This window comes from Topomyia yanbarensis, chromosome 2 (assembly GCF_030247195.1).
Source record: "Topomyia yanbarensis strain Yona2022 chromosome 2, ASM3024719v1, whole genome shotgun sequence".
In the NCBI taxonomy this organism is placed as follows: Eukaryota; Metazoa; Arthropoda; class Insecta; order Diptera; family Culicidae; genus Topomyia; species Topomyia yanbarensis.
The window spans coordinates 91,346,020-91,372,421 of NC_080671.1; the positions used below are offsets into that span (position 1 = coordinate 91,346,020).

At 38.3% G+C, this 26,402-nt stretch overlaps 2 protein-coding genes across 5 annotated transcripts in view; one reads left to right on the forward strand and one right to left on the reverse strand.

The window, feature by feature from the left end:
* Nucleotides 1-1,061: 1,061 nt before the first annotated feature.
* Nucleotides 1,062-1,904, reverse strand: LOC131684031 (uncharacterized). The gene is made up of 4 exons (XM_058966504.1): nucleotides 1,806-1,904; nucleotides 1,584-1,739; nucleotides 1,270-1,527; nucleotides 1,062-1,192 (listed from the first exon to the last, which is right to left on the reverse strand). The coding sequence occupies exons 1-4, from the start codon at nucleotides 1,872-1,874 to the stop codon at nucleotides 1,133-1,135; spliced, it is 543 nt and encodes a 180-aa protein (XP_058822487.1). The 5' UTR covers nucleotides 1,875-1,904; the 3' UTR covers nucleotides 1,062-1,132.
* Nucleotides 1,905-6,580: 4,676 nt separating this feature from the next.
* LOC131678818 (vascular endothelial growth factor receptor 1) overlaps nucleotides 6,581-26,402 on the forward strand; it is a 170,378-nt gene continuing 150,556 nt past the window's right edge. For all 4 annotated transcript variants that reach the window (XM_058959165.1, XM_058959169.1, XM_058959167.1 and 1 more), the window contains exon 1: nucleotides 6,581-7,396. The gene's annotated coding sequence lies outside the window, so the exon portion shown is untranslated. The remainder of the gene's footprint in view (nucleotides 7,397-26,402) is intronic.

The window sequence follows — 26,402 nt, forward strand, 5'->3', positions numbered from 1 at the left end:
TCACGCACATGCGGTTCGTGTTACATCAATCAGCAAAGACATCAAGATGCTGTTGGAGAATTCTGCAATCTTCAATTGAACGAATTAGGCGAAATATCTTGAGATCATCTGCGAAGGACAATCGTGGAGTCTTCAGAACTAGATGTACATCATTGAAGTATAGCAGAAACATCAACGGGCCCAAGTGACTTCCTTTACGTATTCCTAACGTATGGGTCCCGGATTGAAAGGTGACTTAAGTACGATTTACACGATACATCCGGCTTCCGTCACCGGTACGGAACGTCAAGTTTAGTTGCATGCACTTAAATGGAAGCATTCACACACAACATCAACGGCACGGAACGTTTTGACGTACGACACAACAGAAAAGTATTAAACTTATCCTGACGGAACGGTGACGTTCCGTTGACGTTGACGGAAGCTGATGTATCGTCTGAATCGTCCTTTAAACCGAGAGGAAGCTCTGGTAATCATCGTTGCATCGACATCGATAGCACCCACAACTTGACCTGCAAGTGAAGGTCTGCTAGCAGCGAGTTCGATTTGCTCAATAGTTAGTGCCTCATCTGTGAATCCAGTTGTTTTTATTTACCTTTCTGCAAAGGTAGGTACCTACGCCAAAAGAGCGTAACCTAATTTAGGGTATAATTTAGTGTTTACCACAATTATTTTCGTAAACATCAGTCAAATTCTGTAATATTTTCCCTCTGCCAACAGCAGAAAAACAATTCATAGCTAAAACTTAGTCGCGTTTATCAGAAAAAGATTTGGAATTGACAGTTGCCATTTCCCAAGTTTCTAAAATGTTGTCGACTCTAGCATGATTTAATTTATCCTCGCTCAATAACTTTTTTTCAATTCAGTATCCTTAAGTCCGGCAACAATTCTATCCAGAATGGCCTGGTCTTTATAATCACCATAAATACAATATTCTGCTTGTAGCCGCAATGAAAATTAAATCTTCTTTTCAGAAAATTCATCGTGAAGAGTTTGGCTCACAACAGATTAGATCTCGCAAACAATTTTACAAGCACTTTGAGAAATAAGTGTAATGTAACTATCATCAAAACAGTGAATTTATTTGAATATTGCACCTATTTCATAAATTATTTTCCGCATTCAAAATAAATTAACCAAGAAGACCTCCTTCTTTTTTCACCTCCATGTCGATCTTAAAACAGCTTTCACCCTAGAAGAAAAAATCAAACGAAATGAACAAATATGTCCATCTCGATGATGCAATAGCATTGGGGCCATTATCCTTACGTTATCGTGAACGATTTTACAATCCACCGCAATTTTCCCCTCCGCCATCATCAGATGTTGTTTATACTTTTCCAAACTATACTCTTGACTCTCGGTTGTCTTGATTTCCCCTCCTTCGACCGGGCACTTGTCTGGAACACCAAACATGGTCATAATTTCGGCCGCATCCTTATTGTTCTTCGAATCCTCCATGCTGGCGCACAGGTCTAACTTTTCGTTAACAACCGGAATTCCGTTCTTCGAAACGGTAACCGTCATCTAAAATATGTGTCAAGTGATAATTTGTGTAGGACTAATTTCGAAAAACAAGATACATCAGCACTCTTGAACCCGATCGTCTTCACCGTCGATTTCGATGTAACCTTGCAATCCTTCGTCAATGTAGCGGTCGATTTGGGATCAATAGTTATAACCTGATCGTCTCCACCGCAATTTTCAATATGATGAATAATCAATTCATAGCCACCGTTCTGGGAACAAAAACAAATTAAGGCTATCAAGTTTACAGCCACACAAAAGTTATTCCGAATTCTTACACAAGCACTGGTTAGCACCAAATTAACAGCGAGGATTAAACCGACAAAGCTGAAAACACCGAAGGCCATTTTGAAGAATTTCCAACAGGTTGAAACCGTTCAACTATTTGCATTTGGTTGGTGGTGAGCCGTTTTATAGTGGCAATAAAAATCTTTGCATGTCAACAGATTAGCGTTTTGTGGAAAACAACAGCACAGATAACTTCCGGTCTGATACATCTTGCACCTTTCTATTCAAATAGGTGGATTCTGGTTGCATTGAAGTCATTGTAGGATTTCATTGCAGAGCTTTTAGTGCATTATTATCAGCATAAAAATCGATCAAATTTCAACAGCTCATTTGATGACGTCAATCATACTGATTCCGGAGGTTTCAGTCGCTATACTTAGGAGAAAATTGTTCGTTTCCGCAAAAGAGATGGATATATTAAATGTGATCACTGCTAATGAATGAGATTCTGTTTAAAATATCTTTCTGTACATAGTATATTTTTAAAATGCTATCATCAGTCGACGGCCCATAACACGCAAAATAAGAACTCTTTAATGTTTCTACACAATGCAAATTTACTAATTTATCGGTTCACGAGTAGAATCGTTCTTTATACATGAATTGATGGACAACAAAAAAATATGACAAATTGGAAAGCAAATCGTTTATTTTAAATGTTAATTCTTTTAAAAATCTGATTCAACAATTATCAATATCAAAACCAACCCATTGCCTCATACGACCCGAGCTAGCTGCAATGTAGCCCATACACAGCCTAATCATAACCATGCTAATATTTGGAACTCATCTTCAGCGCCTGAATCACCTTCAAAGTTCGGTTCGGTCAATGCAAACAGTCGGTTAGACTGATTCGACTGAGACACGAAAATGGTCGTTATGGTTTTTATTACTCGATATAATCTCAAAGATTATACCGCTCTCGTGGTACCGCTGTAAACCGGCTCCCATTGCGGGGTACGTCCACAGTGCTTCAGTTTGACGCATTGCACCGCCTGAGCCGTTCATTCGTGAAATAGTTCATTGCAGCAGCGGGCTAAGCTATATGCACCGTAAACTATAAATATTTCGCAGGAAATAATTCAAATTGTGCTTTTCCGATTTTGAGGACCCGGCCCCGGAGTAGGTTGAAACAGTGCGGTTGGGTACGCCAAAAACATGAACCCAAAGTACGCTCAAAAACAACACAGCTTCTACAAAACATAATGTTTCACAACAAACACACATTGGATAATGCGTTTCACATTACTTAAGGTACACAACGAGAGACAACGCTTTATGTCTAATAGAAACGGAGAAAAGGGGGTTTCGCCAACTTACTCCAACCGCCAACATTTAATTTGCTACAACATCCGCCTACCGGATTATTCTGGCCATATGTTGTACGGTGTCTAGGAATCCACAGAAGCGGACGATTCCTTATACCACGAGGAGGAACAAATAAATTAATCCTTGAAAGAATGCCGGGATAGTCAATATTGTTCGACAACATATCGAACATTCTTTGCAAGAAAATGCGGTGAGACTCCAGCGTTAGCAAATGTACCAACATGCACCGTTTATTATACGGCGGAAGACGGATAGGGTCGATTCACGGCAGATTTCTGAGAGCAAATTGTACAAAGCTTCTGTGACCGCGCTCCTGTCAGTTGCTTTGAACGGCGTTGGTTGGTGCCCTTACTTTACAGCATACTCTAAGATGCTCTGGACCAGTGTGCAGTACAAAGATTTCAGTGCGTAGAAATCCACAAAATCGACTGTGTTCCGTTTTAGAAAACCCAATGTTCCATAGGCCTTCTCCGTTGTTGCAGTAATGTGGTAGTCGAAACGAAGTTTCCTGTCGAATAAAATGCGGATATAATCCTCCCTCTGGATGACACAGGTTTGATGAGTATAATCGCAACGCCTTAGTGTTGCCGAGCTTTCGAAACTTATCACATTACATTTCTCTTCATTGCTCTGCATGCACCATTCCTCAATATTGGCTATATCAACTTGGAGCACAACAGAGTTTTCAGATCATCAACACACAGTAGTTTTTCAGATTTGATGCGGGTACAGAGGTCGTTGATGAATAGGAAAGAGATCAGAGGCGCTAGAGGACTTCCTTGAGGCACACCGGTTGGCGTTTCGATGCGATTGAGCGTGTGGAGCCAATTCTAACGAAGGCGGATCGTTGTGAGAGGTAAGAATACAGCCACCTGGTTAGCAATCTAGGAAAACCTCGTCGCTCCAGTTTCAAAACAACAAGCAAGTTGGAAGTGCTATGGCTGGCGCTGTATTTTTTGGCATTTTGGCAGCCCACCGATCCAAGAGTCCTGATTTCCCTAAATTGACCTAAACGCATTCTAGTTCCGCTGCCGATTCAATATTCCAACATGAAGTTTTTTTAACCTTTCTGGTTACATTTTTGCGATAACAGAACCGCTTGGAACGGTAATTTTAACGATATTTTGAATTGACCACGTCGGGGTTGCGAGTGTGGAGAAACAACATTGTCTTCTTGTCTTCCACCTAGCACAATTTTTTATAATGTACATATCGAGACAATACTTTCATCACTGAAGCACAAATCTCTGTCACAATATTCCAAATCCGATCACTGGAGCGCTACTATAGAAAAAATACAGTGTCCGGATTCTAAGTGGACCACACTTCAGTTCTACAAGTATGCAGTGCCATGCGCAAGAAACAGGGGAAGAGGGGGTTGGTGCTTTAAATCCTGACCCTTTCCCCTCAGGGATCCAAAAAAAATTTCTTATGACGGTTTATTCTGAAATTTTGATTCTGAAATGAGCATAGAACAATACGTGATAATCAGTCCAAGGATTCTGCTTGATTTTCTTTTAAATTTCTTCTTTCATTTTTTTCATTAAATGTCCTAATACCCCAACTTTCCGTATTTTTTCAGGAATTAGACTTTTCTAATGTGATCCTTAAGCACAATTTACACCAGAAGTAGTAAATTAAATAATGATTTACTGTTAAATGGAGTTAATATGTACAATTAAATGATAAAAATATGGATTTGGGACTAAACATCAAAAAATTTGAGTTTTAAAGGTAACGGAACAACTTTTATTTTGTTCGTAATGATTTCAACAAGGTATATTTTTTCAAAATTGATTGAAGAATAATAGAAATATATGCACGACAAAATGATAAAATGGAATATGAATGACAAAATACTCTATAACCCCAACTTCTCTTATTTGGACAAAGGTCGTTAAGATTTCTTTCGATTTCTGAAATTTATTCACATTAGAAAAACTGCAAAATATGTATGATTTACAGTACGTAGCAGAATTTTTTTTTAAATCGATGGTTTTGGGGACAAAATGACTCTCTCGTACTTTTGGAGAAAGAAACGGAAATATCTCCATTCAAATACTAAGGTTATTTTTGTTAGAAAGAGGTATGAATTGTAATTTTCTTATCGCTACTTCAAAAGTTATAGCATTTATTATATTTTTCCTCCATATTTTCACATAGTACCAAGCCCAAAAAGCGAAGTGGACGGAGTCTAAAATTGTCCAAATGTTGTGAAATTTGAGATCTGCCATTTGTCACAATATGAAAGGGGAGAACTTAAAAAAAAATTTAAAAAAATGCTATGCCCTAATGTAAAGTACACCTTTCGTGTAAAATTAAATGGAGCACGGATCTATATCGTCATTTCGTGAATTACGGTTTGTAAAATTGTCGCGTTTGGAATGACGTCAACGATAAAATTCATATTTTTGTGTGTGGCACAGGTATGCCTCAAAATTGAAGATATTAGTACCACTCAAGTCCTACCATTAAGATTGGTAGTAGATTGTAACTTCTACCACATATAGGGGAGAGTGAGGGCACTTGATCCTTGGGGATATTTGATTCCCTGGCCATATCTCCTAATCTATACGCATAAAGTTACCAAAATTTAAAAAGAAAATGAAGTATTTGGTCGTTCATGGTGTTTAAAAAACAAATCTAATGTATTACATTTGGTTTGGAAAAGTTGTATAATATTTTAGAAAATATGTGTTTTAATCTATCTTGAAGATCTTTTCACAATTTTTTGAACGGTTGTATGAGATCGTCGAACTAATTAATTATGAATATTTTCAAGTATGATTCCTTTCTAAGGACTTTCGTATCTATAGGTCAACCTTTGTTTCTTTAACCCTAGTAGGCAGGGGATCAAGTTACCACACGTTTTTACCAAAACCTTTTTTTGGCATGATTTTCAAAACTGTTCATATTATTGACAGGACATAGTATTCGGATTTACACGGTATTCATAGCTCTTACAATTCGAATTGACTACAAGATAACGAATTTTACAATTGAAATTGTTATTTCATTGAACAGTTATGAGAAAAAAAAAACAAAAGTGGGTAATGGTAACCGCGGTATGGTAAATATAGTGCAGATGCGGTAAGAAGTGCGTTTTTTGATTTTTTTTCTGCGGTTGCAGTTTGAGAATTCTGTTTACCACCTGCAGCCTGTCTGCGAAAACCCACACTTGAAACACATTTACAAATCTTTCGCACTATTTTAATACTTGCCATTCTCGATTCTATCTTCAGCCCACAGTGCTTGAATCGATATCACTCGGATTCTATGTTGATGGTTTGTATTCATTCGTACCGGCGCGCAGCATTGAATGAACCTAATGTTTGAATGAACGCTTATTCAAACACAATCACGGCCACCCCACGCCCACCATCAGCATAGCTCTACGCTAGCCGGCCAAGCATGTTTCAGTCAGTTCCGAGGGAAACGTGAACCGTTGCAGACGTGTTTTTTTCGTTTTGCGCCATACGCCAACAACTCTTCCAATACTTCGAGCGCGCGGTTTTGGATGTGTAGTAAATCGGACAAGTGTGTGTCGCTCGGTTGCTATAAAAATAACGCTGAAGTTCAAGTGTATAGTAATTGTTTACTTATAACTCGTACATGTGCAGCGTGATTCCGAATGAGACACATTCATTCCAAGTATGGTGATTTTTTAATTGAGGTTCGACAGTGTCGGCAGTCCCGAGTTCCAAGTGCGCGCCACTTAGACCACGGAGCGGGTTGCTGTTCTACAGGTTTTATAGCATCCGTTGGGTGCATGTGTGAATGGGAATGATGATAATTCTTCGATCGTCGACACAGACGACGACGACGACGGGGGAAGGCGCAGTAGTGTAAGACCCCCAAAAAGAAACATTTGTAGACATTTTATTTTTCGAGACGGAACGGGTGAAGAAAACAACCGTCGGTCGCCCAGTTACTGGAAAGGGCAGAAGAGCGTAGAAGTCAGTGAATGGGAACGGCGACGATTTAAGAAAACCGAGATATTAGAAGCGAATTCAGTCTCGCGCCCAGCCCATATATCAGCATCAGTGTTTAGGGGAAGAAAGCTGGCAAAGCCGTTTAAGTCCGGAAGAATGTAATATTTTTATGTGATTTAGAGTGTGATTCGAAATGTGTACGTGCTGTTGGGGCGGCGTTGTGTTTTAAGTGAAAATAAATACGATACAAATTTTGTAACAGTGGAAGAGTTATCCGAGCTTAGTAGTGTACTGGGAAGAACATAACTTCAACTAGTAAAGTGAGTATATGGAACACATATGGTACATCTTTCGAGAGAAACTCACGCGATATGTTAATTTTAGCCACCTATTTAGGTCACGCACAGTTATCGTAACCTTAAGTTTGTTTATCCTCTAAATGCCAAACGTTGAGGGTGAAATAATATGCTACTAAGTACCGTCACGCATCGCAATCACTCAAACACGCTAATCGAGGGGGTGCTGACGTAAGTGCCGGAATACCTACGATGGTAATGGTTATCTTATTTGGCGTATACGATATAATTGCGACGAAGTTACAAAAACTTTATGTAGAATACCTGTATGTATTATAGTCACCACAATATATGTAAGTACAGTCAGAGCCGACTGGCTGACAAGCGGGCGGAAAGAATATCACGGCACGGAAAAGGGTGGAGTTGCTCGCGCAATCAACCGGTTTTGAAGCTTACCTTGCGGCTTCACGTGTGTGAGAGTTTAACGAAATACAATAGCACATTTGACTGCACTGATTGGAGGGTTCATTTGCAACCAAATAATTAAATGACAGTGATAAGAGAATCAACAGAAAAGATTCAGTTTTCAATCCAGATGATTGAAATTTTCAAGAATTTTTCAGCAGTTGAGCTAACACTGTAATCAGTGACAACAATACATTGGCACAGTGGGTAACATATGCATACGGGTGCGGTAAAATACTATATAAATATGTAATGGAACACTTGAACTTTTTCGTTCTGTTCGTTTTCGTGAAATTTCAGCGTTTTTTTCGTACGAATACGAGAACCGTGGAGATAAGTAACATTAAACGGTACCGTCTTTATCTGCCAGCAAATCGTCTTTAAAGTTAGTACCATACTCATCTCCAGAACCGTTCAAGCCGAGTGGCTTTGTTTTGTATATTAAATCATCTGGACTCTGACCCATTCGTTTTAGTTAACATTTTTTGATGCAATTAGAGACGATTTGAGAGGCACATTGTTCAAATGCCTAGCATTTTGTTTATCGTTTAAATTCCTTTAAAATGATGGGTCAACATACGGACCATATTTAAATTTTTCACTTCCGATTAACTATTTTGACATCACTAACACTAACTTAGTGACAGGACTAAGCCAGTGCTGGATTGACGCGAGCTTCAAAAACGAAAACACTATTTGTGTTTCTAAACAAACCCCTAGTCCTGCTTGGCATACCGGATTCAAATAAGAAGTATGTACTCGAAACGCCTCTCCAATAGCTATTGTAATCAATTTTACTGGAATTTAAAAAATAATTTATTTTTTGGTGATATCATTATCATATATTTCGTATGTTTATAGCATAAAAATAACGTAATTAGGGATTAGTGGATATATGAAATTCTGTTTTGTTGCTTATTTTTATTATTTTGTTTATTTGGTCAATTTTATTCATTTCTTTCGTTTTATTTATTTTGTTTATTTACTAATTTTATAATTTCATTCATTTTGTTCCTTTTGTTTATTCTATTCGTTTTATTTTGTTTTATTTTATTCGTTTTACTCATTTTAGTAGTTTTATTCATTTTCTTCATTTTATTCGTTTACTTCGTTTAAGTCATTCTAATTAATTTTCTGATATACCCATTTCATTTTTTTTCATTTCTGATTATTTAATACAGTTTATTCATATTATCTATACATTCATCTAATTCATTTGGTCAAATTTACTCAATATATTCATTTTATTTATTTTGTTCAGTTTATTCATTTAATATACTATATTCATGCTATTCGTTATTTTATTTTTTTTTATTTTATTTTTTCATTTAATTTATATTATTTTAAATTATTTTTATTATTTGGGTTATTTATTTTGATCATTTTATTTATTTTATTCACAAATTGATTTAGCTGATTTTATTCCTTCCCCAAGACTGAAGAGTTTGACGGTATTGCAAACATCATCACGCATATTGCGTGCATCAGTGCTACAGAACCTCTGACAGGCAGTTGCTTTAAGATAGTTATTGCATTACGCCTCGATAGTGGTGCATCGAGGAGACCGAGAGGGCTTATGCGCCTTTTTATATTTTATGTTTTTTCATACTCTGCACCTGCCCATACATACGCATACACACACTTGTCTGTGCGCGGTGACGTGGCCGACTGGCGGGTCGACGTGGATTGACTTTTGCTGTGTGCCGTGTTTGCAAACATTGTTCCACAGTTTGATTGCGATATTCGTGGAGTCCCGTCCCGTACAGTGAGAGTTATTGTGTGTCCAATTATCGGTCGACTTCGTCATCGTGCATAGACTAATTAATCAATTTCAAAATCCAGTTTCGTACACGCCAATTCACATGCACGCGAGCACACGTGACAAACACGTTAACATACGAACACTTAAGCCCTTCGCAATTAACAACGCACACCTACGCCCGCGATCGCGCAAACTTGATAACACCCCGGTAATAAGGTGAACGTTTTAGCACTTACGAAGTTTCAAACGCTGCCCCAAACGCGAACCTACAAACATTCGTTTTCGTGCGATCATGAATCGGTCACGTCCGGAAACCATTACCCTTTGTCCTAATAAGTTAGGTCCGTACATTCAATAGGACCAATCAAAAAATAAAGCTCATATCCACCAGACAACACATTCCATGGCGACATGACCGGGAACTCTGGTGATATAGAAGATCTCATTTTCTTCTAGCATATGAGCCATGCACCAAAAATAAAGTATTAGATTCACGGTCCACTCGCGATCATCCAAAAACACATGCGAATATGCGAAAGGCACACAGTTATAAAATAGAATTTATACACGGGAAGTTACATACACGCGACATACAAACGCACACGCGATCGAACACGCTAACGTACAAATGCTTGAGCCATTTGCGATGATACGCACGATCGCGAAGTCCCTATGCCCGCACATACCTGAACCGTACAACGAACATCACATTCAAAATCACGGCCTACATGTCATGAAAGCCATTTTTTACAGTTTACAGCAGATCTCGATGTTTCATGACATTATAATATTTTTTTTCCCGATTGAGCTCAAATTTTGCCTAGGGACTTTTTTCGATGTGCTGTATTCGTATATGAAGACCAATATATTTAGGAGACCATTTTTTCAGGATTGTTGGTTACGGTACATATCACATTTGAAACACCAATCCAAGTGCCATCACTACATTCCGGTTATGTCCCAGACATTATCTACCAATCTTTTTGCACATTGTGAGTGAAACAAAGCTCCTTTCATGAACTATTATTGCCGACTAAGGTGTGGTGACATGGATGTCGAACAAGATTCGTCATCAAAGACTCCGACTCCCCTTTTAATTTGGAAAGTGTGCCCGGATAAACTTAGAATTGTGATTTTCTGTCTAAACCAAGTAAAAATCGTTACTGGCGACAAGCCTTTTACGGAGGACTACCACGTCTACATGCCCGCTCACAAAGTTGAAATCGACGGTGAAGTCACCGATACGAGCTTTTTTTGTGTGGATGTACTCAAACACGGGGTTAGTTGTTTCAACGACCACCTGCTCCAGTGAGCAAAGATTTTAAATAGCAATGACACTGGACGGGACAAAATGGTGTGCCCTTTTAAACTCGTGGAGGAGTCCAAATAATCATGCCATGCATACTAACAGCGTCTGGAGAATCTGACGCATTCCCTTAAAAAACGCGCTTCGTACTCTTTAACAGAAATGCTGGAGATAGTAACGCTACTCACTACGACACATTATTATCTTGGCGTAGAAGTGTGACTCTGATGATCTTCTTGTGAAGACATCTTTTACTGCTTCAAAAACTATGGACAGGTGAGATTACTCGTAAAAATTTCAATTTTTCTCGAGTAAGGCCGCCAAATATACCAACTTGAGAAAGCTCTGATACAGAGCCGAAGCAAAACGCTATTGATCTTAGAGATTTTGATATAAAACAAGAAGTTTCCAACGCTTCCAGGAACTCCAAAAGTCATTTCAACCAGAGATTCAATTTAGCGCAGCATTCGTTGATCACTGGCAACTTTGTGATATTCCCGGCATCGAGGAGACTTCAATTTTCACAGGGCGACTTGCCATTTCGCGTGCAAACTTTTTTCTGAACAAAGAAACACTACCTTCTCCATCAACTGCATCTTTGAATTTACGTATCCAAGCCGAGGGTCCGAATTCAGACATTTATCTGTATCTAAACACAAAATCTGGGTCTTGCTCAGGTCCGTGCCTGGTCGGAGGAAAGGGGTTGGGTTAGATCTAGGAACTGGTCCAGATTCGCGAACAGGCCTTGATCAAGGCTAAACTAGTTTAGATCCATAGACTAATCCGGATCAGTGATCTCTCCCGGATTCCGAATATGGGCCAAAATCGGAATGTGAAACCCAAGTCAATAGACAGGGACAAAGATTTGCATCGATTTGTTCAACACAAGATGGGGTAGCAGAACGAAAACAAAAGGAAAAGTTTGTGGTCCCAGGAAACTCCTAGTGAATGGAACGGGAAAAAAGAATCAAAATATGATATTTAATTTTAAAAGCAGTTTAAATTTTGAGGATAACAAAGTTGACTTAGTCACCGGGGCTTTTTTATGTTAGTGCGATTGCAAGCTAGGTTTACGTGGATGATAGCAGTTGAACATTCGCGTTTGTGAACAGGTTTTGTATTATCGCAAAGGTTTCGAGCGTTTGTATGTTGGCGTGGTATAGTAATTTACTTACTCATTTACTTTTTGAAATTTAGCTTTGGACTGGTGAAAGAAAGGAAAAAGCATGCGACATAAAAATGGCCCAATAAGCACTCATGTCTTCCACGGTACCTCGCTTTCGAAGCATATCCCAAGCATTATTAGATGCGAAAAAATGTTTACAATTATTAATAGAAACTAAATCACGTGCAATATTTCAGGTGCAATGGACATATTCTCAACTCCATCTCAAAAAGCCCAAAGGTGGAGTCACCAGACGTCCTGGATTCGGCGCATGGCTCGACGTCCCGGAAGTGTCCTGCATTGATTTTTATTCTAAAATATCACAGCATGAATAATGTACAAATAACTCATACAAGGTTTAGCGTGTTAGTACCCAATCTCCGATTAACGGGCCAATTTATTCTGATTCAAACGATAACTTTCCGACAACTAGTTTGAATCAGCTCACAATCTTTGCGAGAAGTTTTATTAGACTGCTATGAAAAGTTGTTCAAATATCTGGGAAACGTATTTCTTCAATTGGTTTCCTGAGTGCAAACATCTGGCCACTTTATTCTATGTGTAACATATTACGAAAACATCGAGCGACGTAGGTTGTATTTTGCAAAACAATTTTGCCACGTAGTTTCAAAATAATATCAATTATGGGACTGGTGGTATCCAACGGGGAAAAACGATCGGAAATGGTGAGTGAAGCTAAGCAATCATGTGAAAAAAATTCCCCCCAGAGGCGAGACACGAACTCGCAACCTTTGAGACTCCGGCCCAATGCACTAACCCTTATGCTATCCCTGGGTATGGTGACATCCCAGAAAGAACATATGATTACCCCATTGGCGACGGTGATCGTACCCTGTCTGCAAAGCGAGGAATCACACACAACGGCAGCTGATCACCCCAACACATTTGATCTATTAATATCCCCGCTAGATACCAAGGCCCGGGTTTTTATAATCGTCTGATGTCTAATTTTTAGTTCATTACCCATCGTACTTCGGTGGGTGACAGAGCTAATGAAGACTGTCGATTTCTGGTCCCTTGCCCAGTGAACAGAGGTATGACGGGAGCGAACCCGCCCCTTCGAATTAAACTAATTCATTCAATTTTTTGGTCTTTTGGCTTAAGTGCCAATACCTTATTTAGGACTGGTGGTATCCAACGGGGAAACACGATCGGAAATGGTGAGTGAAGCTAATCAATCATGTGAAAAAAATTCCCCCCCCCCAGAGTCTGGGGGAGTCACTCACCATTTCCGATCGTTTTCCCCGTTGGATACCACAAGTCCTAAATAAAGTATTGGCACTGCCAAAAGACTAAAAAATTGAATTATTAGAATATCAATTATGTTTTTTAAAATCCTCGGTACTACAAATTTTCGATATTATTCTAACAGAACATTTGGAATTAAAGTGTTTACCAGTCTGAATTCAAATTTCGCAGGCGTGCCTAGATTTCCCATGAACTTTTGGGTTTCGCATTTATATTGTCTACGCGTCTTAGAATAAAATCAGACATGAATAAATAATAAAATCATCCACATTCCAGGCAAATGATACTATTTTTGATTACTCCTAGCAATATATAATTCTAATGTGGTGCAACAATCTATGAAAGCATCATGACCGCCTTCTCGTTGTGACTGATCCATTAACAAAAGCAAAGCAACGAACAAGGAAGTATAGTTGAGAAGGATTCCATCAGAATTCCGAGACGAATTTCATCCAAATATTGAGAAAGATTCGTTAAGATTTAGAAATTCTGTTAGGATTCTGAGCATGTTAACGTAACAAACTGATAATCCAAAGTAAAATTCAATTACAATACTGAGCAAGATTTCATCACAGAAGCATTCCATCACAGTGATTGTGAGGTACCGGAAACCGGCTATAAAGTGATTAATTAAAAATTAAGATCATCTAGTCGAAATTCAAATCAAAGTGACGTAGTGAGTAATGTAACTCAATTTAAAAATGTCGAAAGCTTTCGAAAAAGATTAGTCGAAGGAGCCGCAGAGAAAAAAACTATTAGTTCCTGGCCATGACCATTACGAAGTAAGTGGCTAGCTCATTCGAAGTTATCCCGTTCTTCACCAAAAATTCACCAAGCTCGTCATACTGGTTCACAATTGGTCACTCGACTAAAACAGCTTTCGAAGATAGCTGTTCTTCTACCTCTTTAAAGCAAATAACCGGATATTGATAAACAAGCATTGGAAAGGCAAAACAATTTTGCAAAAATCACCCAAGTCAAGCTAGGTGTATATGGTCAAATGTTTCATTTCCTTTTTCCTGTTTGTTCGCTTCGCTGAAACTGACTTATTCACCTCAGGAGACTCGAGTTATGCAGAAAACAAACCCCGTTTTGCCATGAACTGCGTGCTTCAGGTTGCGTCTCACTGATAAGATTTATGCTCGCTCATATGCATGTACGGAATTCTTTGACCATCTAAAGAATGTTGCTTTTTTGCACATGTGCTCACTCTCAACTTGAGAACAAAACATAATTCTTGATAATGGAACGCACTTTGCAAGAAGACGAGAACGTGTTTTGAAGCTGATAAGAGAATAAAAGAATTCCATCAGTTCTGTGTATGTGAGTTCACGTCGAAATGTATGATATTCAAGCAGAATTATCTACAAAATTTATACCGGCATTCAATATTCCTTTTACTGACATACCCACCTACCTACATTCGCTCAGTTGCTGTGCTGCACAGACAACCTTCACCGTTGTGACGCAAGTTGCTATAAAGACTCGTTTGGAAATCACGGGATGATTCATCGTTGCTACCTGGACAGTGATGGCGCTGCGCCGCCCGATCAACGCTCGGTCAGATGACCCATCGAAACGCATATCGGCAAACCGCGGCTTTTTGCGGTTCAATACATTCAAAAATTTGTGCTTTTTATTGTTATATAGGTACTCATACAGACTATAGGGAATCGAATATCGAATACGACAGCGACGGTGTGAGTAAGCTCTATACTACCGGTAGTTTAGTCTGGACAGGTAACGTTCTGTCGACCGGCAAATTATGAAACATTTCGCGAAGGTATGATGCATGGTTGTGTGTTCGCTAACCTGTTTTCGATTTTGAGCGCTGATCGAGCCCCGAATTAGCTTGAATGAGATTTCAAATGCTCGAGCGAAAGCCGTACTGAACAAATATGGTAAGGGAACCGTTTAGAGGGACATGGACCAATTCGGACCCTCAGCTATTTCTCAGCCATGGTAATACAGGTCAGACTCGATCATCCGTAGTGCTCAGGAAAAAGTCACTCCGGATAATCTAATTTTAAAAAAAAATTCCTCGCGTAATATATTTGTTATACATTCAAAAAATACTATTTAAGGAACATTTCTAAATGTTTAGATTTGTAACTAATTTTTAAGTCAACCGTTACCGGCACAAAGCCTAAAACAAATTTTGTTATGGAATTTGCGAATCAACTTCGTCTCATAAAAATTCGGCACTAATTTAGTGACAGGACCAAGCTAGCGCTGGATTGACACTAACTCTAAAAACGAAAACTCTATTTGTGTTTCTGAGCAAACCCTTAGTCAAGCGTGATATCCCGCAAAAAAATGACATCACGCTTCACTATGGGTTTGCTCAAAAACACAAATAGTGTTTCCGTTTTTGGAGCTAGAGTGAACTGCCCATAAAAGCATAAGAGTCCCATATGGATTTTTGACAAAAATGAGTTATCTGTTGAATTGTATTCTGTATCACCACTGAATCACAATGAACAAATAAGATTACCAGGTTTGTTATGAAAATACCGAAAAAAACCAAAACATGGTTGTCCCATCCTAAGGCTCAATGAGAATGTAAATCTTCAATAGTGTTTTTCTCGGCTTGCTGTTTTTCAATATGGGACTCTTATGCTTTTATGGGCAGTGAATCCGGCGCTAGCTTTTTCCTGTCACTAAGTTAGTGTTGGAAAGGTTGATGAGGCGAAGTCGAAACGCAAATTTCGTAACTAATTTACTGTTCAAATCGGCAGTTGTACTCAAGGAAATTACTTAGGACAACTGATCTATGATTTATTCATCAACGAAGCATGGAAAATGTCTTCATAGTGATGTCCTGAAAATCGGCAATGCCATTTTTTATTTTGCAAGATATTTAATTTGTTTTGAAGATGGTTGTTTGAAAATGTGAACTTTTCGACTGTAAGGACTGAATATATAAATGGGGTTTCTCAACTATGCAGTCTATGGTAGCAGCCAAAACGATGTGCCGCTTCAACTCCGACGTTTCGGTGGTTTATTCCACCTTTTTCAAGGAAACATTTTATTTTTTTTTATTTTATTTTTTTATTTCATTTTATTTTTTTATTAATTTTCGTTTTTTTTGCATTTTGCATTTTTTTCTTTGAAAGATTGAACATAATTTCTGCGGGACTGCATGTTTGAGAATAAAATATATTGTTGACTTAGGAGTACTTTTCAACAAAAAAAAAATGGCCTGTGATATTTTAGCAGATAGCTTTCTTTTTACTCTTGATTCTTGTACACCTGTAAATTGTCATTAAATCAGATGTAACAAAAAGCACCCATCAAATACAACGGAATGTTACGTGTGATATAAACAATAATTGAGTCATTCGAAAAAAGGCAGCCGGCAATACCGGGACGCGAACCGGCAACCACTAACCATTTGCTCACTGAGCACGCGTCTTTACTATCTGGGTCATACCGAAATACAGTTGCTTGCTCGAAAAATGGTATACATGAAATTCATCTGAATACTATCTATCACAATCTCACCAAGTTCTGGCTCGTAATTTGATTGGTTGAAACGTGTAAAATTTCGATGCGATGTTGTTTACGTCAACTGTAATATTATTATTTTTTAGTGTGCATCAGGATTGAATTGGTATTACTGTAATAACGCTCCATGAACGCAGCTGGTAATTTTTCACTTCTCAGATCTAAGAATCATTTAACTAAATACAATAAATAATTAAATAATAAGCTCGACCTGAAATGCTTTCTATAGTTTCCCAAAGCAATATTGTGAACAGTGCATAGGCAAAGGATCACGACTCATATTTGTGTAATTCGCATGTTTCAAAATGAGCGCAGTTTAATAATGGTCCCGCTTCGAAGTAACATTGTGGTGATTAACATTCATCTGTTCGGAAGGTAGAATAATTGTTGTGAGTGAAAATGGAACTTTTACTTTCATCTGGTTCCATCACAAATGAAAGCAATTTTGTATTGACATCTTTTAAAACTATGGTCAGACTTTATTATATGTACCCTGGTCGCGTAGCTGCGCATGAACGATATTAGGATTATGTACGTTACATGCCACTATAAAGTGTTCTCAATAGTTTTTTAGTGATGAGAATACGGCATGCTCGACTAATCACTTAAAACCTGACTAAATGAACTCAAATACAAGCTACTATTATTGCTCAGACCACGCTATGCATGTATCAAAGCCAAACCACCATATGCCAATGCTATGAAGAGACGGCACTGCAGGTTTGCCTTTAGACAAGTACTTCTAAGAATACGAAATCAAACGCGATCTGGTTCACCCTTTATAAATAAGTGGAAGTTATGAAACCTTTATCCCGGAAAAAATGGTCATAAATATATGTGGAATTCAACAACAAATTGTCGACAGTCTCCATTAGCTCTGTCATCCACCGAAGTACAGTGGGCATTGAACTAAAATCAGAATTAGAAGATAATAAAAACTAGAGCCTTTGGATCTAGTGGGGCAGTTAACCCTTTCATACCCATCTTTTTTCCAGTACGTGTGAGGTTTCACAATTATTTGTCCTTGGAAACGGTGAGGTCAAAGAACACGAAAAGCCTTTTTTCATAAAGGTAGGTGCTCGAAGTGTTAGACGCTGCTCAATTTTTAACTTCCACTGCTCAATAATATTTACAATAGTCCAATAGCGGGGAAAACATAGCCAAAGACAGTCTAAATTGAAAAGTTTTTAATAATATTTCGTAGTCAACGTAAACTGAACCTGGCAGCACTGCTCCATCGGAATCCAATCAGACCAATTGCAATAATTTCAGTTCTAGAGCTGATCCTTGTAGCTGTTAATACTCAAATGAAAGGCAATAGTCACATGTTTAAGCCTTACTTTTTTTTGTGAGCAAATCTTACCTCAATCAAAAGTTATAGCTGTTTAAAAACGTTGTTGTCCACAAATAACATGGGCATGAAGGGGTTAAATGGATCAAATGTGTTGGGTGGCAGCAGCGGTTGTGTGTGATCTCGCTCTAGAGGCAGTGGAACGATCACTGTCACCAATGCGATAATCATGTGTTCTTCCTGGGACATCATCATAGCTCAGGGAAAGCATAAAGTTTTATGCATTTGGCCGGAGTCCCAAGGGTTGCAGGTTCGAATCCTGCCTCCGGGGGGAATTTTTTAAAAATAATTGCTTTCGTTTTATTCGCAATTTCGATCAGTTTTTCCCGTTGGATACCGCCAAAGAACGTCTCAAAAATTGTTTCATTTTGTCCTTCTTAGTCCGTTTCGCTTTACATTTTTAATTTTACAATTATTCGGTTCTGAACAATACATGGACTAAAGTAAAAACTTTGCTGAAAAGGTTCCAGCAATTTTTGTGAAATGAAATTACTTTTGAAATTAAGAGCAGTTTAAAATCATCGTCAGTATTCAATAGGGTGGCAAAACTAGTATTTTTTTATAATTTTGGTTCTTTTTATCTATCGCATTAAAATGTAATTCTGTATTTCAGTATTTCTTAAAAACAATTTGAACTAATGAACTTTGAACCACTCTTTTGAATTATAAAATACCCATTATTAACATTTTTCGTGACCAAATTTTATTTCGCGTGCCTTAACCAGAACGTTGCGACGAATATATTTTTTTAAATTATTATATTGAACAGCCTGTTGATTTTAGCAATATTTTAAGGTCAGAAATCAATTTAGAATAATTACTAGAAACCATTTTATTGCAATCGTTACTATAACAGTTTGGCTACTTCTTTGTTTGCATAGTGGGAAAAATATAAAGAATTTTTTTAATTGAACTTAATGTTATAGCATTTATTTCTTAAAAATTAGCGGATATTGGGCAATAATATCGGAATACCCCATCCTCTATTCTACATAAGATTATATCAAACCCCTTTTATACATGGAACTTTTTCAATAGAAATCACTTTATTTAGTTAAATGTGCCCAAAGAGCATTGAACATATTGAATACGATTTTCCGTATTTTCTGAGTGTGCAACGATTGCCCAACATATGCGCAATGAGTTAGAATTGCACCTAGTACCTCCAAACCGGCAGCTAGTACCATCATCGGAAAAGCATACGACTAAAACAACGAAAACACAAACATAATCAGTAAGCGCTAGAAGCAAAGAATAACATCCGGTCGTGCTACAGTGATGATAACATAGACGTACACGATAAGAAAAAAATGGCAAGCTCAATGGCTCCCAAGCTTTAATTGACAATGCCTTAAACGATTCCTTGTTGATAAATTAGATTACCTCTCACCGGTTGTAACTCTATACACTACATAGATCCAATGAAACACAATCCAATTATAGGGGACGGGCATATCGTAGTTGGTAAATCGATTGCCTTGTATGCAGCTCGCCTGGGTTTGGATTCCCAACCCCGCAGGGTTCAGAGATTTTTCCAAAAGAGATTTCGCTAACCCGCAAAGAGGTTAAAACCTTTATAATAAAAAAAAAACAATCCAATTATCATTTCTTTTTCCGAGATCCTACTGAAGTCATCGCTAGATTCCATTTAGCAAGCATGGATGATGAAAATGGAACTAATTCGAGTGGAGGAATGAACAGTAGTATTAAGGATGCGCCCCATAACGATTATGTGGATATCCGTACTGTGCTATTTGATTCGAGTCTATACTCAGATTACAATGGTCAATAATTATATTCGAATAATCGCTACCGAATCAGTAATCCCCCCGCCTAGGTTGCGCGTTCGGCGGTATTGCAAACATCATCAAGCATACTTGTGCATCAATTTTAAAGAAGCTCTGAAAGAAAACTGCTTTAAGCCATTAGTGGTGCATCGAGAAGACCGAGAGGGCTTATGGGCCTTTTTTATGTTTTGTGTTTTTTCATACTCTGCACCAGCCCAAACTAACGGTCAGCCAACCTTTCCTGTGGGCATTATTCAACAGTTTAATGCCGGCTCGCAGTGGGGGTCCTTGTATGTCGATTTACCGGTCAGCTTCTTCCTCGTGCACAGGCCAATTAACTAACAAAAAATGTAGAAGTAGAAACCTATTAGTCAGTTTTTAGTACTAGTGTACAATTATTATGCGCTAGTCGTATATCTATCTGTATATGTGTTCGTCTGAGTATTTGTGACAGCTGGTTCAGGGAATGTTTACCCACTATTTTATCATATGCGCCAGTGCTGCACTGGCGCATATGATAAAATAGTAGGTAAATTCGGAGTTCAGTTTGTGCATTCGATTCTATTCATTCGGGAAGATCAGATTGTATAAATTAAGGTACAATTAATTTACCGACGCACGTGAATCATCCAAATCCGGTCAGCATAGCATGATGAAATCCTAACAGAATGCAATTCTTCTATTTCATTAATCTGTTTTTGTTGTACATCTATTAGTTTGATTTTCCACTTCTGATGTATACCAAAATACACTTCTAATTAATCGCTTTACATTTTTTTATTTGGCATGTTATGATTCCTTTCATTACTATATCCCAAATTAGATTCATACTAACACAATTAATTTCATATTCTCTCATATACACTCACAATCTCTCCCATTACAAACGTACAAACATTCGTGATTTTCGCGATAACACAAACATGGTCACAAACGCAAACATGCGGAATTCAGTCATCTACACATACCTACGCCCGCGATCTTTCCAACATTAAAACACCCCGGTAATTGAGTGAACGTTGTAGTACCTATAAATTTACAATCGCGGGCTGAAGCATTAACCTACCACTCGCACGATCATGAATCGGTCACGTCCGAAAGTCTCTACCCTCGGTTATAGCAGCCTCGACTCATGCCTTCAGTTGGACCAGTCAAAAAATGACGCTCATATTCACTAGACAACGTGGTGACGTGACCGAGAACTCTAGTGATGTGGGGAAAATGACTCACTGATAGCATCTCCACCATACACTAAAAATTAAGCATCAGATTCTCGGACCGTGCGCGATCGTTCAAGGTTATGAAATTGAAGTTATGCACGCAATGTTATATACACGGTAGCGTAAGCGACAAACACGTTAACATACAAACGTTCGAGCCCTTCGCGATCACACTATTACACAATTGGCGAACACCCACGCCAACTCAGACAGATATGCCCCTCTGGCCTCGAATGCTAAAACTCACACCTTCCACGCACTCACCATCACAGTAGGACTCACAATTAGTCTTACACATACAAAGTCACACGCAATAATTACATGTCGTCTGGCAACCGGGTGAAGTGCATCTCTAACGCAGAGAACTTATCATTGCCATGATGGCCTTGCATCTGCGTTGCCTGTCTTCAAGTCACCATTGCTTCGTCCGTCAGGTCAAGGATGTACGAAACCCGATAGCCACCACCCTCGGCCCTAGCTGCCCAAAAAGAGATTAAAAACTACAAGGGACAGCCCTATGGAGTTGTACGAATTGCAGACGTAGGACTGCAATACGTGAAATATTTAATTTCTTATTACATTTGTATTAATAATTAATCAAACATATTTCTTTCTACTGTTCAGTTCATGAGTCAAACCGTCTTGCTCATCAGGTCATTTTATTTACAATGGGCGATCGAATTCCATTAAAGAAAGCAGACAGAAAACTGCGATGGAAAACCGAACTAATATCTGGAACTGCTTTAAAATTTTAAAAGGTTTTCTATTGTGTGCGGTAAATAACCAGACCGATGCTTAAAATCATGTTTTAGAAAATACAGTCACAGTTCTTGTATAGGACAAACTTTATAGTTTTATTTTACCGTTATTGTAATTTTCCTAAAGTACACATAAATGTAGCGAATGCAGTTGTCTTAATTATATATCGAAGCAAAACATATACAAGAATCGAAAATAGTTTTATGGATGGACCTAGATGCATTTTTTGCAGCGATTTTTTAACTAACAGTGCATCCATTCATAAATAGGCTTTGTAGTACCTATGTATTGGTAGAATCAAAGTGGGATAGGTTGAGTGGAAATGAATCTCGTGGAATCAATAAATTGATTAAACGTAAATAGTAAACCTTCGTTGCACTTTCTTCTATCAATTCGCGTGAATTTGTTGCTAAGAAAGTTTTCGTCTCCTTAGCCTGTCATGAAAAAACGAAAGCTTTCGCTTCGCGCAACGAAAGCTCAGATTTCTATCATACACGTAACACTTGGATATACCTACACATTCGCCTCAAACAATAAACCCAAGCGAACGGTGTACCGTGCTTGAATCAAAAAGCTGTGCCAGTACATCGTATCCGTACACGAATGGAAGATACGCACCAAGCAAAATGAGTTAACGTTGGTGGTGATGGGTGGAGCGAAAGAGACAAATAGTACCACGACGCTAGCCTCTGCTACACTGGCTGTGGGAGCATGCAGCGCAGTGCTCTGCTCTGCCTCCCGTCCAAGAGGCAATTGAGCTTGCCCAACCAAATCTGCTCATTAAATAGTCGATGATGACGTCATTCATAGAAGCGTTGCGCGTTAGGTACATAAATCTGTCGTGCCAGACTAGGGAAGCGCAGCCTTCTGTGTACAAATGCGTGGTATTTTGACTATGTTGAACATTATTTAAAATTTTAATGCCGTGATATCAAAAATCTCTGGGTTTCTCTATTGGAATCTATTCTTAGAAGCATTTCTGAGCGATTTGAACAAAAAATTGAAAATTTACCGTAAGATGGCTGAATTATAAGCGTTTGAAATTGGACCACTTTTCGTTACATAGCATTTTTGTTGTATTTGCAAAGTGCACCCCCATATCGAAAACAAAGACGTCAAAAAAATCGCTACCGGATCAGTAACCAGTCGTAACCGCCAGATCTGATAGTTGCTACGGTAATTTTGGGCGAGAAATATGCAACTACTTTCTAACGCTCGGGATATTCCTACACCAGAACAGTAGCAACTGCTACATCACTTGCAACTGCCTGCAGTATGAACTCTTTAGATAAGTCTGATGGTGAGACTAAAATCGAAGGAGTTACTAGAAGTTTTTTAATTTTAAGTAACGCGAGTTTTACCTCGGAGTTCCAAATTAAGCTTTTGGTTTTTGTTTCAACAGATCAGTCAGGGTTGTTGTTACCGTGCTAAACCATGCCTAAGAAACGAAGCATTTTCGTCACGGTTACTGGTCTTTCGACGTCGAGAATCGACAGAATTTTGTCAGAATTTATCATAATCCGTTCTGATTCATGTAATGGTTGTGTGTAGACTAGAGGTTTTTGGATTGACCATCCTGATTCAACAGATAACCTTGGAGTTTTATCTCAGGAACTCCAAACTGGGATATTTTAAATCTAATAATTTGATTGGCTTAAGCTTATTTCATTCCAACACGTTTCGAACCTAATGCAAGATACAAGATCAAAGCAAAAGAGAGTTGAACCGCTATCACATCCACAAATCGCTTGCTAGATCAGACATTTTTATATAAATTTTGACATTTTTTTTCTTTCGAGAATTCTTTGGAACAATATATTTGGACTTGACGCCTTCACGATAGGACATAATTTTGTAAACAGTTACATGTAGATATTTCAGGCGCGATAACTGAGATGACAATTGTTGTCTCTAGCGACAAATCGTATTTAAATGTTCGTTGAATTTCTTCAATTCTTGAATGTGCATTGTTATAATACGCATACATTATCACAAAAATCGCATCCAAAATCATTATTTCAATGATATATCCTAGCATTTTTTATATCAGGAAATAGTAAATACTTGTATTTAGGATTTAAAGTTTTTTATATACTTAGTTTTAACGTTTTATATATCTTGGTTTTAGTGTTATCACATTAGACACTACGTTGCATGTTGTTTTTTTTGCCTTGTCTGAAGTATTGGACGTTTTCAGCACAACACTACGAGTATGATGTAGCTGTACATGGGACGTTTCTGTGAGGTTAAACTCCACTTGCATAATGCGAATTAAATTAAAAATTATCGAAATGATATTTTCCCGTGCTTGGGACACTTTTGTTATCTTTTGTTCACTTATTTCACCTCACAGTAGCAAAGCGGCATAGGTAGCTCTTGTTCTTTTGTTTCATTGCTATCGAGCGTACCGATGTTTAACGTCAGTTGTCTGAACTGTATTCTGGGAAGTTCGTCAAAGTGCTGTATAGCATTAATTTGACCATATCTCTTCAAACGAATGAGCTGTAGGTCTTAACTGTCTCGAGATCAAAAATCACAAATCGGTAAAAAAATATACAAGGCATGCCCCATCTTGAATTTGCTGCTACTTATTTCAACTCTCAGTGAAACTTTTGCTGGATATCCATTCCAAGGTGTTTAGAGTTCTAAGGTGATTTGTCTTTGGCAGTAACTAGGCGAGGAGTGAGGTAAGCGTGCTGCAGACTGCGGGGAAGAAAAATGACAGCCAACAACTTTGTTTACCCACTGAAATCCAAGCAAGCAAATGGAGAGATCTAGTAAACAATGTTGTTAGCTGTCGTTTCTAAAACCAACATGGCTGATCGGCGTTTTTGAGGATCGTATCACCTGAGAATAAAAACTCCTTGATCCATTCATTTGCCATTCAAAAACCTTAAACTTTTCTTAAACACTAGCAAAAACTTTTTTTTTAAATTTGAAATTCGAGGTAATCCTAATTTTTAAAATTCCTTTATGCAGCACTTCTTTGTGTTCCTCCTTTAAATGATAGAATCATTATTACAAGGATTTATTTTTTAGATATTATTACCGAACAACGCAGAAAAAGTGTTTCACATCACCCGCCTCAATTCGGGCGAACGTTCACTTATCGCTGGGCTAACATAAATATTACGAATGCTATAAATAACTTAGTCCTATACTTATTATTTCCTAGTCACTCCTGAATAATATACACAAAGCATAATGAGAAAAACCGATCATTCCAACTGAACATTATGGGTGACCTAAAAATATGAAATAAATCATATTTCAAAGTACACTTTCAATAAAGGCAAAACGATAAGATGGTTCCAAGCAACGTACGTGGAGATCTTTGTAACCTCCAATTAAAATAAACTCGCAAAATCTGAAGATGCTATTTCCAAGCATTCAAACAGTATACTCATGAATTGACTCATTGCTGACGTCAAAACCGCTGACGGTATTTTCTGCTACACTCACCGACGGAGAGCGTTCATATCTTCCAATAAATATATATTATATTTTCTTCATTCGATTGATCTGTAAGTGCTATTCTAGATTGGTTCGAGGAAACTTCACTGTTGCCGAGACCGTCTGGAGTGCGTGGTGTTTGGGATTTTACCCAGATTGGTCGGAATGTGCTTTTTGCACAACGCGCCTCTACTCGTCGTGGATCACTTATCCGAATGGTAAACAGAAGTGTGTGTGCGTTCTCCTCCGTCAAGCGTTCAAACTAAATTGCAAATCACAACCGCGCCTTGTTTATTCCGGTCCACATTCCCGGTCCGACAGCACGCTACACTTGTTAACGACCATCAGGGTGGGGTCCAACGCTAAACCGATTTTCTGCATTTTTTCGGGAGCACGAAGCAGCATTAAATTCACCGTCATTTCCATATAATTAGTAACGAGTCCATCAAGCCAAATTGAACTTTTGCTTGCGATAAAATCCACGAATAGTTTCACGTATCAAATGCCAAACTACCCGAGCGTTGTTAGGCGAATCAGACATGAACCTTGACGGTTGTACGGAACATGCAATTGTTGAAGCCGTATCATCATCAATATTCTCGGAATCAACGAAACACTACTCACCGAGAGCTGCCTTTATGATTGTCACCCAAGACCTGCGTGCATTCCATGGATTGTAAGGTGAATTGGCGGCTTCAGCCTGCAAGTCGAGTTCATTCAATTAGCGCGAACGCGGAGCTAAAGTATCGAAGCGTTAATTTAAAATTCAATGAAGCGTAACTGCATAGGGTGAATGGGACTGTATATCGGCCTGACGGATGTTTTTTAGGAATTTTTGTCCATCACTGTAGGTGCAGGCAACGTAGAATTCGTTTTTATTTCATTTAATTTGCTTACTTGACACGGCACGTTGCTGTAACTTGATGGGGTCAAATTGTTTGTTTTACCTTTTAATATTCTGAAAACTTGGGAATCAAAGTTTGAAA